Genomic DNA, 16,719 nt, shown 5'->3' with positions numbered 1-16,719 from the left:
CATCTCTCTCCACGGATTCATCAGGAATACACCTTCAGACAGATGTTGCAGAACAACAGCTGAGAGCAGGCAGGAGTACCTGACCACTGGAAAAGAATATATAGAACCATGCAAAATGGAGCCGGAGCCAGAGGAATCAACCATCCTAACTACAGACTATACTACAAAGCTACAATCATTAAGACAGTATGGTACTGGCATAAAAACAGAAATATAGACCAATAGAACAAGATAGAAAACACAGAGATAAACCCACACATCTATAGCTACCATATTTTTGACAAAGGAGGCAAGAATATACAATGGGGTGAAGACAGGCTCTTCAATAAGTGGTGCTGGAAAAACTGGACAGCTACATGTAAAACAATGAAATTAAAGCACTTCCTAACACCATACACAAAGATAAACTCAGAATGGATTAAAGACCTAATTGTAAGACAAGAAACTATAAAACTCTTAGAAGAAAACTTAGGCAGAACCCTGTATGATGTAAGTCACAGCAAGATCCTCTATGACTCACCTCCTAGTGTAATGGATATAAAAACAAAAATAAACAAGTGGGACATAATTAAACTTAAAAGTTTTTGCATAGCAAAGGAAACTATAAAGGTGAAATGACAATCCTCAGAATGGGAAAAAGTAATAGCAAATGAAACAAGTAACAAAGGATTAATTTCCAAAATATACAAGCAGCTCATACAAGTCAATACCAGAAAAACAAATAAGCCAGTCAAAAAGTGGGGAAAAGACCTAAATAGATATTTTCCCAAAGACATAAGATAGCTAATAAATACACGAAAAGATGCTCAACATTGTTCATTATTAGAGAAATGCAAATCAAAACTACAATGAGCTATCACCTCAAACCAGTCAGAATGGCCACCATCAAAAAACCTACAAACAATAAATGCTGGAGAGGGTGTGGAGAAAAGGGAACCCACCCTCTTGGACTGTTGGTAGGAATGTAAATTGATACAGCCACTATGGAAGACAGCTGGAGATTCCTTAAAAAATTAGGAATAAAACCACTATATGACCCAGCAATCGCACTACTAGGCATATACCCTGAGGGAAAAAAAAAAACAAACCCTGAAAAAGACACATATGCCCCAATGTTCACTGCAGCACTATTTAGACTAGCTAGAACATGGAAGCAACCTAGATGTCTATCAACAGATGAAAGGATAAAGAAGCTGTGGTACATATATACAATGGAATGTTGCATGTGTGCGTACTAAGTCACTTCAGTCGTGTCTGACTCTTTGGGACCCTATGGACTGTAGCCCGCCAGGTTCCTCTGTCAATGGGATTCTCCAGGCAAGAATACTGAAGTGGGTTGCCATGTCCTCCTCCAAGGGATCTTCCCCCACCCAGGGATCAAACCCGCATCTCCTGCAGCTCCTGCATCTCCTGCACTGCAGGCAGATTCTTTACCACTGAGCCACTGGGGAAGCCCATGGTGGAATATTCCTTAGCCATAAAAAGGGATGCGTTTGAGTCTGTCCTGATGGGGTGGATGAACCCAGAGTCTATTATACAGAGTGAAGTAGGTCAGAAAGAGAAAAACAAATATCATATACTAACGTATATGGAACATAGAAAGATGGTACTGATGAAATTATTTGAAGGGCAGCAATGGAGTCACAGACATAGACAGCAGACTGCTGGACACTGTGGGGGTGGAGGGAAAAGGAGAGCATGGTATATATGGGATATATGGAGAGAGTAACCCGGAAACATACCTTACCATATGCAAAATAGATAGCCAGTGGGAATCTGCTAACGAAAACCAGGGTGCTCTACAACCTAGAAGGGTGCGGTGGGCAGGGAGACGGGAGGAGGTTAAAGAGGGAGGGGACAGAGGTGTGCCTGTGGCTGATTCACGTTAAACCAACACAATACTGTAATGCAATTACCCTTCAATTAAAAGTAAATTTATTTTTAAAATATTTTATTTATAAATATTTAGTTTTATGTCAGTAATTTCACTTGTAAATATTCAATATGTTAAAAATATTTTATCCCCTCCTTCTAGGTTTGCAGCAGAAAGGTATGAACCATCATGTTGATAGACTCAGAACCTACAAACCTACTAATTCCTCAGTTTTCCCACTTTTATTATGATGTTAATAATTGTGCCCATTTCATGGGGTTCTCGTGAGGCTTAAACGTGATAATTCAGGCACAGCATTTCAAGCTCCATGAAGAATACCCAGGACACAGGAGGCTCTCAGCACACATTCGCTTAAATTACTGCTTTGCCCAGAAGTGAGTTCACCACCTTCTAAGTCAGCCTCTTCTCCTCTAACTGAACACCACCACCAGCTACTTGGTCTCCTAAGACTGAACTGTAAAAGGCATCACAGACGGCGTCCTCACAGCCCCCATCACCAGCCCGTGTGTCTCCACCTCCTCACTGCTGTCCTCAGGTTCCGTGAAAACACACACACGATGAAAATATAGACATAATACTCTTTTAAATAAAATTAAGACAAATGAAATATATATATGTTTATATATATATATGTAAAACAACCTCACGAAGTATATAAATATTTGCTATGAAGGAGTACAGAGAGATGAAAGGCAGGTGAAAGACAGGCAGAGGACTCATGGTGGCAGCGGCCTGGGTAGGAGAAGCCAGAGACGCGAGATGGAGCAGGTCACTGTTCAAGGTCAGGTTCCCCTGGACAGCAGTTCCCCAAGCTTTAGTTGTACTATTAATCGTAATCTTTAAAAGAAAGCCTCACATGAGCCAGTGAAAAAACCCTGTCATGAACCAAGGAGTACGCTCAGTCCTGTTCTGCGTTCTACAAGGAGAGAAACTTCATGTTCAACACATTAAATTGTTCACCAATGGGGAGAGGAAGGAGATAAAAAAGAATTTGTTGGCCCAATAGGCACCCATGTGCAGTCACCAGAATAAGGCCTGTAGGCTGGTAATGATAATGGGCCACAAACCCAGAAATACAAATCAACTCCACCTTGTACCTCTGCTTTTTAGTTTTTATTCTTTCAGGGGAGATGGAACTGTACTGCATGGCTTGTGAAATCTTAGTTCCCTGACCAGCGATCAAACCTGGGCATTCAGTAGTGAGAGCACTGAGTTCTAACCACCAGATCACCAGCAAATTCCCTATTTCTTATCCTATGGTTGTAAATGAGGTTTAACTTTTTAATATGCTCAATGCCAGTCTGTATTTCTTCTGTGCATGATTTATTGTTTTAATGGGTGGGATTTTCATTTTACAAGAGGTTTTCTATAATAAGACTTTAGCTTTTTGCAGATATACTGGAAATAATGTCCCCAGTCCTTTCTGGTAGAAATTTTGTATGTTTTTTCTTCCAGGTAGAATTTTGAAGGAAATGTTGATTCAGGTCCTCAGCCGACTCTTCTAGTATCCATGACACTGTGACCCTGTGATGGAAATATGCATTCTGCGGAGGCTGAACCTCTCCCAGGAGCCCTCCTACTCCTCGAGCCTCTGCCCCACCCTTGGGCTTCTGTCAACTGGCTTCTGGGCCAGAGACTGGGGAAATATAAACGCCCTATCCCCACTCCAAGGCCTCAGCCTGGGCGGCTTTAACTAGGGCTGGGCTCTGCTCCTGACTGGACTCGAGAACTTGACCCTGTGCCTTCATTCCTGGTCCTCCACTCCCTTCCTGTGCATCTGGGGTCTCCTGTGTGTGAGACCCTGACTTTCCTGGGCAGCAGTCATGACAACCTCCAGCACATGGCTGGTTTGCGAGTCTTGAGTTGCTGGGGTTGGGAGGAGGGACTGTCCTTCTGCACTTGGGCTTAATTAGGGTTTTTAGTCAGGAAGTTGTTGTTATTTAGTCGCTAAGTCATGCCCAACTCTTTTTTGTGGCCCCGTGCACTGCAGTCCACCAGGCTCCTTTGTCCATGGGATTTCCTAAGGAAGAATACTGGAGTGGGTTGCCATTTCCTTCTCCAAGGGATCTTCTCAATCCAAGGATCGAATTTGCATCTTCTGCTTTGGCAGGCGAATTCTTTACCACAGAGCCACCAGGGAAGCCCAGTCAAGAGTTACCACTAATTAAATAACAGCTCTTCTAGTCTGTCAGCACTGACCTTGATCCTGATCTGGCTTCTCAAAGTCCCTGTCTTTTGCTTTAGTAAACAGCCAGATCTGATGATTGTTTTGATCAAAGCCAGAGGTCAGGGTCAGCATGTCCTAGCTGGACCAGCTCACCTTCACAAGGCTCCCTTTACCTGGAACACTCCATTCTTTTTCTCTGGGGGCCACTAGCCTCCTGATCTTTCACCTTGGGACGCTTTCCACATTCTCTTAACCTCTGGGGCCATAGCCCCTCCCATTGCTTCATCAATAATACCAACAAAGATGACAACAGCAGTCAGCATCCCTGTACTCACATGACAACTGGTCAGGCACCTTCTTATCAACTGTGGTAGTCCTATAAGGCAAACCAGGAAGGACCCACCAGCCCCGCTTAACCCAGAAGCAAAGTAACCTCAGCACAGTCACAAGGAATCACTGAATGAACTGCATCTGGATCCGAGGGCTTCATCCTCAGCAACAGTACTGTGGCCCTAGCCCCATCTCATTCTTGGCCTCTCTTCTGCCCTGTCTGGCAGTTATCAAAAGGGGCCACTTGAGAGAGGTATGATTTGAGCTCAGGAGGTCTTGGTTGCCCAGGGTTCACCCTCACTGGCTAGTCTTGCCTTTGTAGATTTCACCATTAATTACCTGAAGCCTTTATGGAGCCTCCTTGGGAAACATAGCCTCTCTGGTCAATGGAGTGGCCTCCCCAAATATCCACATCCTAATCCCTGAAACCTGTGGATATGTTACCTTATGCATAAGAGGAACATGACATATGTGATTAAGGACCCTGAACTAGAGAGAATACCCTGGATTATCCAGGAGGGGCCACTGTAACCACAAGGGTCCTTTATAGGGGAGGCAGGATCTTCCTGGATCGGGAAGATCCCCTGGAGGAGGGCATGGCAACCCTCTCTAGTAATCTTGCCTGGAGAATCCCCATGGACAGAGGAGCCTGGCGGGCTATAGTGCATGGGGTCACAAAGAGTCGGACACAACTGAGTTACTTTATTAAGCACAGGAGAGTTCGAAGCAGAGAAGGGAATGTGACTATGGAAACAGGTCAGAGGGATGGGGTTCCAAGACAGTGGGTGCAGGCAGCCTCTAAAGGCTAGAAGAGGCAGGGAACAAATCCTCCCCGAGCCTCTGGAATCCTGATGACCCATTTTAAAACTTCTGACCTCCAGAACTTTAAGATCATACATCTGTGCTGTTTGAAGCCACTGAATTTGTGGTGATTTGACATGGTGGCAATAGGGTCACTTCCCGTGACCCTCGTGTGCCCTCTGAATCTCAGACTGAGGGAGTGAGCCTGCATGCTGTCCACCTCCTCCAGCTTACAGGTGGGGAAATGGAGACTCAGTGAAACAGAACTTCTTGTGCAAAGCATACAGTGAATCATCAGTGGCTGTGCTGAGTCAAGGACCCCATGCTTCTGACTGCCCTTCATATCTCTGTTACCCCACTCCGAACTATCCCTCCAGCCCGGTTCTGTTTTCTGTTTTTTGGTGTTTTCACTTTTTCCTATTGCCTGAACTCATTTATTTGTCTTACCCAGAAACACTTTTGAGATAAACGAATATGGATATCAGTTATTCACATCCTAGTATGAATTAGCAGATAGTAAGGAAACCCCAGATGAAGCTTTGCAATAAAGCCTTTGGGGAACCCAGAGAACTAGACAGAGAGGCTTAAAGGGCAAGGTCAGCTGAGCTTCCCCAATAATGAAGCCAAGGGCACAGGGGCAAACGCCAGATTGTCTCTGGGGTGGTAACATTATCCTGAGGTTGCTGGCCGCAGCTGGCTCCAGCTTTAACTTTAACTATTATGATTCCCATTTTCCAGATGAGAAACAGACTTCTTGAAAAGGTAAAGCCCAGGTGCCCACAGCTTCAGATCAGCAAATGATGGACCCAGGATTGGATGGCCTTAACAAAATAAGGTAGAAGTGTAACAGAGAAAAACAAATTTGACTCCACATTGGCTCTGTTGCCAAGGCATGCTGGTTCTGCACCTTTGTCTCCTTAAACAGTAAAAGAATGATGCTTACAGCCTGAAATACACATAATGACCCTTTCTCAAGGCTCTACCTTTCAGGTTTGACCATTTATATTTATTTCATTCATATAGAGATAAAAATTTATGGAACAGAAAATAACATGTGTCTTGTTAAAGGTTTACAGGAACATCTGAGCAATCCCACGTGGATAACTGCAAGAACAAAGGATTACCCTGGCCCCACCGGGGTCTGGCTGACACTCAGATGTCTGCAACATCCATCACACCCCCTCCCCTTTGGGTGTAAAAGAAGCCTGAATTCTAACTCAGGGAAGATGGTTCTTTGAGATACGAGTTGACCATCTTCTCGGTCTGGTGGCTTTCTGAATAAAGTTTCTATTCCTTGCCTGACACTTTGTCCCCTGTTATGTGCGGGAGCAGCACAAGCTCAAACTCGCTAACAGAACTGGTGACACCCTTTTCCCCCAGCTCCCCTTTTTAACATGAACCAAACTTGAACCTGAAGGATGAGCTTCTGATAATGAGACTTCTGGCCTCATCAAGGGGTGGCAGAGGAGATTCTAAGTCAGTCACATGCTGGGCCTGGCTTGTACTGGCTGGCGAGAGCCAGTAATGCAATATCTAGGAGGCCTTCAACAAACCATCATGGAATTAACCAATTCCACCTTCAGTGGTAAGTCAGTAGCTTGAAACTGGTTATGGTGGGAATGTTTATACCATGGCAAATTCCACATATTGGGCCTTCCCTTCCCTTGCTCGCCACTGCTGAGAGTTGGTTGGTAAACCTCTACCGGGACCCCGATCTGGACCCCAAGGAGCCTGGCCAGACCCGCCTGTCTTGCTGTCTCCCTGTCTGTGTCACCCACCACCTCCCCTTGTCCCCCTTTCACATCAGCCTCCCAGCCGAGGGCCCTGGAGGTCAGGGTCACATGCAGGCCCCTCCCCAGGCCCCCAGAGCACTCCCACGCTGTGTGCTGCCCACAGTGCAGCTGAGATCAGCGAACAAACAAACAAGATCAAACGTGACCCCAAGAGGCCACGGCAGCTTTCATAATATAAAACAAAGAGTGACACTGGAGATCACTTCAAGTGGACACTAATTCTGCTGGCTCCCCTGGAAAAGGATTTGGAAATTATAGCCTTTAAAAAGGCCACCTTAATGCTCCCCTCGCAGAAGCCTGCCTGGGCCTCTAGCCTGGTGAAACCCCCTCCCCGGCCCCCCAAGCACTCACAGAAGGTTGCTCCTCAGCCTTAAATCCACCTCCCCAGATGCAGAGTTGCCTTGTGAGGATCACCTGCCTCCTCTGCTGGACTGGGGATTCCCAGAGGTTGGAACTCCCCGGCACAGGTTAGCATCTGAGAGGCATTCAACAAACGACCATGGAATTAATGAGCACAGTCACGCCTCTCTCCCTCCCTACTCTGGCCTGCTTACTCCCTCCCCAACTGGTGTCCTGCATACAGTGGAGCCGAAAGCCTCCTTTCACGAGTTATTAATACTTCCTCAGCCTGGGCAAGCCCTGCCTCAGTGGCCTTGGGAGCCGGTCATGATGGAGCGTAACCAGCCCACTGCCCCTACTATTTCCACTGTAGCCAAGTTCAAGGCCAATCCCAGCTCCCTGTGACTTTCCTGTGACCACCACACACACCTCTTCCCCTTCCCCCTCCCCTCTCTCAGAAGTCTCCTCTGACTGCTTTGGGAGGACAGTGGTACAGATGGAGTTCCAAGGTCAGGACTCATCCTGGCTCAGCGAGCAATAGGACCCCTGCCCCACCCAACAATAACTCCAGCATTCCCAGCCTGCCTTCCTGGCTCAGCTATGGCTGGAAAAGCTGAGAATGGTGTTGAGAAGTGACTCACACTCTGACTACAGTGTCAGGCTGTGAAAAGTGCTCTGGGGTTGGGGAACTGGTAACTGCATTGGGATCTCTATTTTCTTCCTCCTGGGTTCGGCAAAACATCAGATATTAAACTCTATTCTATATATAACCACCACAGCATCAACAACAACAATACCCACCACTCACATACCACTTACCGTGGGCCAAGCTCTTACATGCATTAATTCATTTCAGGCTTGCAATACCACTCTGATACTACTGCTATCTCTATTTTGCCTGTGAGGAAACTGAGGGAACATGCCCGAGGCCACATGGCTAGAAAGTAGGGGAGGGGGGATTTGAAACCAGGCCCAGAGTCTGGGCTAGCTCATTAAAAGACAGGGGAGAAGGCTGGGGACTAGAGATGGGAAAGTGACAGGAGACCACACTGCCATGGCTCAGGATGCCTGAATGGAAGGCTGCTTGTGGGGCTGATGGTATGTGAATGAAAAACAGGAAAAGGAACTGGGAGCCACATAAGGACAAGAGGAAAAAGGTCCAGGGCCATGGGAATGGCACGCAGGGACAGAATTCAGGAAAGACCAGCTCAGGGGGTGGGGTAGGTCTCTGCTCTACTGCACAGTGTGGGATGCCTTTGGACTTAAACCTTCAGGCCCTGCAGCCACAAGACAAAGTCAGGGCTTTATCCAGAGCCTTTGAATTCCACGAGGCTGTTTCCTCATCATAAAATAAGTAAGACTTACGGCAGAGGATTCCGTGGGATTAAATGTGGTACAGCTATTACAGCAGCTAACACCATGGACGCCTGACAGTGTGCTGGGCATAGGAACAAGGAGCTTCACATACATTAACTTATTTAATCCTAATATTTACCATATAGAAATTAAACATGATTATTAGTCCTGTTTTATAGCTGTGAATACTGAGGCACAGAGACTAGGGAACTGGCCAAAGAACAAGTGAGTGGTACACCAGAAACTAAAATCTAAAATTCATACCTGCTGTTTTTGGATCATGCAGCATGGCTTAGTTCCCTGACCACGGCTGAACCCATGCCCTTGGCAGTAAAGGTGCAGAGTCTTAACCACTGGACTGCCAGAGAATTCAGCAGAGTCCATATTTCTAAAACCCCAAATTACATTCCCTCTAAAAGAAAATAACAAGCGAATTGCAGTCCCACCCACCCCCAATTTCATCATCAGGTTTTATGTATGTTACGATACACACTACTCTCACAAAGACTTTTTGAGACAAGTACTATTATTATTTCCATTTTACAAATGATGAACTGAGGCTCAGGGAGGGGGAGTAACAATTGCAAGGACACACAGCAAGTATGCCCCAGGACTAGAAATCAAGTCCCAGCAGTCCGCTAGAGATCCAGAGCCTTGTCGGGGGAGCTCTCAGTCTGCCTCTCCCCGAGGTCACTCATGCCCATTACATCTTCCTGGGCAGTGAGCCTGCTGCTCTCAGAATAGCTGGACGGCAGGGCCTGCTGCCTTCTGAGCACAGTGGCCAGGAAAGCCTTGAGGTACTGGCGGAAGCGGCGGCTGGAGAAGGCGTAGAGGACGGGGGTGAAGCAGCAGTGCAGGAAGGCGACGCTCTCCGTCACCTGCAGCGCATAGTCCAGGTGGTGGCTGAGCCTGCAGTCCCCAAAGACTTGCAGGTCCAGCAGCGAGTGCAGAAACAAGGTGAGGTTGTACGGGAACCACAGCACAAAGAAGGCCACCACCAGAGCTATGGCCATCCTCAGGGCCCGGCTCTGGCCCGGGGGCCTCAGGCTGACCAGCACAGAGCCAATGCGGGAGTAGAAGAAGATCATGGCAAGGAGGGGGAGGAGAAACCCCAGGAGGTTCTGCTGGAAGCGCAGGAACAGCTTCCAGACGGTCCCATGTCCCCCATAATCCGCATAGCAGTCCCACACGCCGGGGGAGTTCTCATGCGTCCTCACGAAGACCATGTCAGGAATGGAGACAGTCAGGGCCACAGCCCACACAGTGGCTGCAAGCAGCAGGCTCTTGCCTCGGGTCCTCAGTCGGTGGTAGGGCCGAGCGCAGACAATCTCCAGGTACTTGTCCAGGCTCATGCAGCTGATGAAGAAGATGCCACTGTAGAAGTTCATGGTATAGAGGGTGCTCACCGCCTTGCATAAGAAGCTCCCAAAGACCCAATGCCACGCCACAGAGATGCCCCAGAAGGGCAGCGTCACCACAAACAGGAGGTTGGAGACGGCCAGGTTCAGCAGATAGGTCTCGGTTATCCGTCTTCGAGGCACAAACCGGAGCAAGACCGCTAGGAGGAGGAGGTTCCCAACCAGGCCCAGCACAAAGATCAGGCTGTAGAAGAGAGGCAGAAAGACTCTGCCGAATGACAGCACCTCGTCCTTCCTGCACACCATGAAGATCAGGTCCTCTGGGTAGTACTCATAGTCATAGAAGGAGCTGCTGTTCTCAGAACTGGCCACCTTGGTGGTGGGCGGCAGAGGGGAGGCAGTGGTGGCCATGGCGGGAGGATGCACCCAGTCCTGGAGCTCTGCGGGCCAGAGAGCAGTGTGAGCCACAGGAGACGGATCCAGGCCTTCCCGCCCTCTCCAAGCCCACTGCAGCCCCTTTTCTGGGGTGTCCAATGGACTCTCCACACTTACACCGGTACCTGGAGGCTAGGGACTCGGAGTACAAGTGCGGGCAGCCCAAGGCTACCACGTGATAGTGAGGTCATCTTGGGTAGGTGACGTAACCTCAGCTGTTCTCAGAGTATTCACTTCCCTTCTTTATTTTGCCCCTCATCATTTATAAAGACTGAGAAGGTCATTTCTGTCTTCTTTATTACTGAGGGATACCGATTCACCTGGGCTTCCCAGGTGGCACAAGTGGTAAGGAACCCACCTGCCAATGCAGGTAGATGTAAGAAACATGAGTTCCATCCCTGGGTTGGGATGATCCCCTGGAGGAGGGCACGGCAATATTCTTGCCTGGAGAATCCCATGGACAGAGAAGCCTGGAAGCTTGCAGTCCATAGGGTTGCACAGAGTCAGACACCACTGAAGCAACTCAGCACACACCAATTCACCTATTTATTGCGTCTGTATACCCTTCCTCATGTGTGGCTTAAAATTCTTCTTCTTTGTATGACTTATAATTTTGTTTTCACTTTCAGGTCACGCTGCATGGCATGGGAGATCTCAGTTCCTTGACCAGAGACTGAACCCACACCCTTGTAGTGGAAGCACAGAGTCTTAACCACTGGACTACTAGGGAAGTCCCAATGTTTTTTCAAAAGAGTCTCTCTTCAGTAGGGCTTGCTTCTTCTGTAAATAGCTGGTGTGCCCACTCTGGCTTTGAGCTCTCTTTACTTCTGTCACTTGAGGATTTCCCTTGCTTTGATTATTTTTAAAGTATTTTTGGAATAACAAGATGGCAGAGGAGTAGGTAGACGTGGAGTACATCTCTCTCCACGGATTCATCAGGAATACACCTTCAGACACAGAAGAACTTGCAGAACGCCAGCTGAGAGCGGACAGGAGTACCTGACCACTGGAAGAGAATATATAGAACCACACAAAACTCAGTAGGATGAAGGAAGTAGGGGGAAAAAGAGGAGTGTGAGCAGGACTGGACCTGCACCTGGGAGGTGGAGGAACTGAAATAGGGGTCAGAGTTCACACTGGGGCAACTGTTTAGGACAGAGGAGAAGCATTTGAGGCTGTTGGAGAGTGAAGCAGCTGAGCTGTGACAGTGCGAACAGAATGAGAATCACACAGGCAATCCGTGCTGCAGCATCAGTGGTGGGGGCATAGACTTGGATTACTGTGATGCTGAATGGTTTTGCCTTGGAAATGAACAGAGACCATTGTGTCATATTTGAGATTGCACCCAAGTACTGCATTTTGAACTCTTTTGTTGACTATGAGGGCTACTCCATTTCTCCTATGGGATTCTTGGCCACAGTAGTAGATATAATGGTTATATGAATTAAATCCACCCATTCCCGTCCATTTTAGTTCACGGATTCCTAAGATAGCGATGTTTACTCTTACCATCTCCTGCTTGACCATGTCCAATTTACCTTGATTCATAGACCTAACATTTCCGGTTCCTATGCAATACTGTTCTTTACAGCATCAGATTTTACTTTCATCATCAGACACATCCACAACAGAGCTTCAGTTTCAGCTTTGGCCCAGCCACTTCATTCTTTCTGGAGCTATTAGTAGCTGTTCTCCACTCTCCCCCAGTAGCATATTGAACACCTTCCGATCTGGGGGGGCTCATCTTTTGGGGTCATATCTTTCTGCCTTTTAAACATTTCATGGAGTTCTCTTGGCTAGTATACTGGAGTGGTTCACCATTCCCAGCTCCAGTAGATCCCATTTTGTCAGAACTCTCCACTATGACCCAGTTGTCTTGGGTGGCCCTACATGGCATGGCTGATAGCTTCATTGAGTTACACAAGCCCCTTCACCATGACAAAGCAGTGAACTGTGAAGGAGAGATCTAGAAGACCTCAGAACTAACACCAAAAAAAGAAAAAGAAAAAGATGTCCTATTCAACATACAGGATTGGAATGCAAAAGTAGGATATCAAGAGATACCTAGAGTAACAGGCAAACTTGACCTTGGAGAACAAAATGAAGCAGGGCAAAGGCTAACAGAATTCTCCCAAGACAGTGCACTGGTCATAGCAAACATCCTTTCTCAATAACATAAGAGATGACTTTACACATAGACGTTACCAAATGGTCAATGCCGAAATATCTTTTGATATTTGGTCAAAACCAAAGAATGATTACACTCTCTGCAGCCGAAGATGGAGAAGCTGTATGCAGTTAGCAAAACTAGACCTGGAGCTGACTGTGGCTCAGATCATCAGCTCCTCATAGCAAAATTCAGACTTAAACTAAAGAAAGCAGGGAAAACCACTAAGCCAGTCAGGTACAACTTAAATTCCCTACGAATATACAGTGGAGGTGACGAATTCAAGGTTTTAGATCTAGTAAACAAAGTGCCTGAAGAACTATGGACAGAGGTCCATAATATTGTACAGGAGGCAGCAAACAAAACCATCCAAAATAAAGAGAAATGCAAGAAGGCAAAGTGGTTGTCTGAGAAGGCTTTACATATAGCTGACAAAAGAAGAGAAGTGAAAAGCAAGGGAGAAAGGGAAAGGTACACCCAACTAAATGCAGAGTTCCAGAGAATAGGAAGGAGAAACAAGAAGGCCTTCTTCAATGAACAATGCAAAGAAATAGAGGAAAACAGCAGAAAGGATAAGACTAGAGATCTCTTCCAGAAAATTGGAAATATCAAAGGAAAATTTCATCCAAAGATAGGCACAATCAATGGCAGAAACGGTAAAAAACCTAACAGAAGCAGAAAAGATCAAGAAGAAATGGAAAGAAGAGCTGTACAGAAAAGATGTTAATGGCCGGGATAACTACAGTGGAGTAGTCTCTCACTCAGAGCCAGACATTCTGGAGTATGAAATCAAGTGGGCCTTAGGAAGCACTGCTATCAATAAAGCTAGTGCAGGTGACAGAATTCCAGCAGAGCTATTTAAAACCCTAAAAGATAACGCTATCAAAGTGTTGCACTCAATATTTCAGCAAATTTGGAAAACCCAGCAGTGGCCACAGGACTGGAAAAGGTTAATCCTCATCCCAAATTCCAAGAAGAGCAGTACTAAAGAAAATTCAAACCACTGGACAACTGCACTCATCTCCCATGCTAATAAGGTTATGCTCAAAATCCTCCAAGTTAGGCTACAATAGTACGTGAACCAAGAACTTCCAGATGTTCAAGCTGGGTTTAGAAAAGGCAGAGGAACCAGAGATCAAATTGCCAATATTTGCTGGATCATAGACAAAGCAAGGGAATTCCAGGAAAACACCTCTCTGTTTCACTGACTATGCTAAAGCCTTTGACTGTGTGGATCATAACAAACTGTGGAAAAATCTTAAAGAGATGGGAATACCAGAACATCTTACCTGTTTCCTGAGAAATCTGTATGTGGGTCAAGAAGCATCAGTTAGAACCCTGTATGGAGCAACTGGCTGGTTGAGGATTGAGAAAGGAGTACAACAAGACTGTTTATTGTCACCCTGTTTATTTAACTTAAAATGCAGAGTGCATCAGGTAACATTCCCAAGGACACACAGCAAGTGTACTGCAGGATTAGAAATCAAGTCCCGGCAGCTGGCTCTAGATCTGGAGCCTCAAACCATGCAATGGGAGCTGCTGTGAGCCCTCTCAGACTCACAAAATCGACAACTGCCCCCTGCATGGACCCCCTTGAGAAGCATGGCATTTGGATTCACAGCAATGTATAAAACACAATGAAAACAATACAAACCAGTCCTGACAGTTATGGGAAGCTTTCTTATACCCCAGTGCTTGCAGGTCTTCCTGGCTTCCCTGTGAGAAGGGGAGCAGGTATGCCCTCCTTGGTTTCACAGGAAGCCCAGGGCCATACCACAAGCCAGGCAGAGTTGACACTAGAGTCCTGATCACTGACTGAGTCCTGGACCACTGCACACACGATCCCTCTTTGCTTTTTTAATATGCATTCTTCCTGATTACCAGAGTAATATATGCTCAATGTAAAATGTGAACATAGAAGAAAAAATAGAAAAGGACCTAAAAATCCCTAATCCTACCCTCCCCCCTCCAAAGTAACCCTTGGGAACATGCTGGTATATCTTTTCTTTTCCATGCCCAGAGTCCCCATCTGCTGCACTGATCTTTCCTGGGTGTGTGAGTCACCTGCTGGGTTCCTGGCAAGAAGAGAGTGGCCTTGTCCAGTCCCCATGGAGGAGGGGGCCCCTTGCAGCCACCTGATAGACATGCCATCTCCTGCTCCCTGGGATCCGTGAGGCCCACCCACTCCCCATGCTCCCTGGACCCCACATTACTCAATGTTTCCTGGCTCTTATCAGGAAACAGGGATGTTTGTGACATTGATGAAATCACAACAACCACCCCTTCACCCAAAGTTTCCTTCAATTAATAAAAACTAGGTAATTTTAGAAACCGGCTCTTCAAGGAGTTGCTGCGGAAGATTCTCAAATCTTTCCTGAATCATTTTTGCTCCCCCCTCCTTTTATTTATTTATTTTTTTGCTTCTCTTGTTGCCTGAACTTTCACCACTTGAGCTCCTTGTTTGCATTTCAGCATTATGCTGGGGTCAAAATGAAATGCCCACCCCACTGCCACTACCCCCAGGGAGAGTGGTATACTCAGCATGGTGCAGCATGGAGGAACAGACTACAGGCTGGTTCACTTCATGGCTGAGCATCCCTGAGCGAACTACTTAACCTCTCTGAGCCTTTGTTTTCTCAACTGTAAAATGCTTTCCTGGTGGTGTTTCTATAATATTAATTAATAATTAAATAAGTGCCTGGCACATGACTATTGGTTTCCCCTCCAGGTCCTAAAATGACACTTAGCTCAAGTTGGGATGGATAAAAGGATATCCTGCGACTGTTTGCGACAGATGGAGGGGTTGAGATCTTGGCAGGTTTAGGGATAAAAAGAGAGGATGTGGGCTTTTAAGAAGAGAGTGTGGATGTGTGCTGGGAACCTCAGCCCTGGGAGAGGCACCCATTGGAGAGTACCTTATCTTTCCCCATCATAGTACAGCCCAGAGAGGAAAGGGAACAGCTGAGGTTACCCAGCCTCATCTGGTACCAACCCTCAGGGATTTCCCAAACCCACAAAGCAGAGCCTCAGAGCCAGAGTCAAGGGTGTAAGGGGCCAGCAGGCCACCTTCCTCCCCGGCTGCCTGGGCCACTGCTCCAACAGCTGTCCTAGAGAGAGAGTGCCACACTCACCCTACTGAGCTCCTGTCTCTCCCCACACCTGTCCCCTCTCCCAGCCACGGGATCTGGTCTCTCCCTGTGGCCCCTGCATAGGGCCCACCCACCCCATTCCCAGAGTGGCTGACACCTACCAGAGCCAGACCCACTTGCCTGGGGACATCCACCTCGCACTCAGGAGGAGAGCAGTAGCGTCTGTGTCCGTCTTCCTTTGGGAAGCGCAGAGGGAGTGACTCTTCTTTATAAGCTCTTCCCCTCCCCAGACGGCTTCCTGCCTGCATCCTCTTTGCATATCCCCTGTGCCTGCCCCAGCCCCACCTCAGCTGCACACTGAACTTGAGTCAAGCTCAAATGACCGCCTCATTGAAAGAACACCACCCCCAAAGATACACTAATTACTTTAGAAAACATGTGTCCCCAATCACACTTCTCTGGAACCATTCTCCTGCAGCTGAGCAAAGGACACGAAACGCCTCAGTCCAGGCTTCCAGGCTTTCACTTACTCTTTCCCCTATCTTAAGTAGCCTTCCCAGCCACCAGCTTCATCGGTCCTGGATTCTGTGCCCCTCGCCGCTCCCCGGCCCACCACCCAACTCTCCTCCTCTGACGGTAACTCCGCACAATCAGAGCTGTGTCTGGGTCACCCGTAGTGACATCAATTCTCTCATCTACTAGATTTCTCAGGCCAACTCCCCTCTTTCCCCTTCCTTGCTCCCCCCGCCAGTCCCATCATAGCATGAATCTCTTCAGAGCTAGCTGTCTGTTCACATGTCTGCTCAAGGACCATATGTGACCCACCAGGCTGAGCCCAGGGCCAGGCAAGAGCAGACGAAATGAACGAATACATGTGTGGAACACACTGCCTGTCATGCGCTCGGCAGTATGAGGGTACCTCTCTGCCAGGATGGCACCTGTGGTCCACTGTGAGTCTCAGCTGCCTTCATCTCCAACCCCACGGCCAGC

At 47.3% G+C, this 16,719-nt stretch overlaps 1 protein-coding gene across 2 annotated transcripts in view; it reads right to left on the bottom strand.

The window, feature by feature from the left end:
• Positions 1-9,080: 9,080 nt before the first annotated feature.
• The window catches only part of LOC136167751 (atypical chemokine receptor 2-like), a 41,397-nt gene continuing 33,758 nt past the window's right edge, over positions 9,081-16,719 (bottom strand). Inside the window, exons 1-2 of one of the 2 annotated variants that reach the window (XM_065935262.1) lie at positions 15,891-15,964; positions 9,081-10,478 (exon numbers count right to left, since the gene is read on the bottom strand). In XM_065935262.1, coding sequence (XP_065791334.1) covers positions 9,319-10,449 — 1,131 coding nt within the window. In that variant the 5' untranslated portion in view covers positions 10,450-10,478; positions 15,891-15,964 and the 3' untranslated portion in view covers positions 9,081-9,318. Of the gene's footprint in view, positions 10,479-15,890; positions 15,965-16,719 lie in introns of those variants that run through there. The other variant, XM_065935261.1, reaches the window with a different exon arrangement.

This window comes from Muntiacus reevesi, chromosome 4 (assembly GCF_963930625.1).
Source record: "Muntiacus reevesi chromosome 4, mMunRee1.1, whole genome shotgun sequence".
NCBI lineage: Eukaryota > Metazoa > Chordata > Mammalia > Artiodactyla > Cervidae > Muntiacus > Muntiacus reevesi.
Note: the sequence above shows the minus strand (reverse complement) of the source record. Positions and strands in the feature narration are given on the sequence as shown.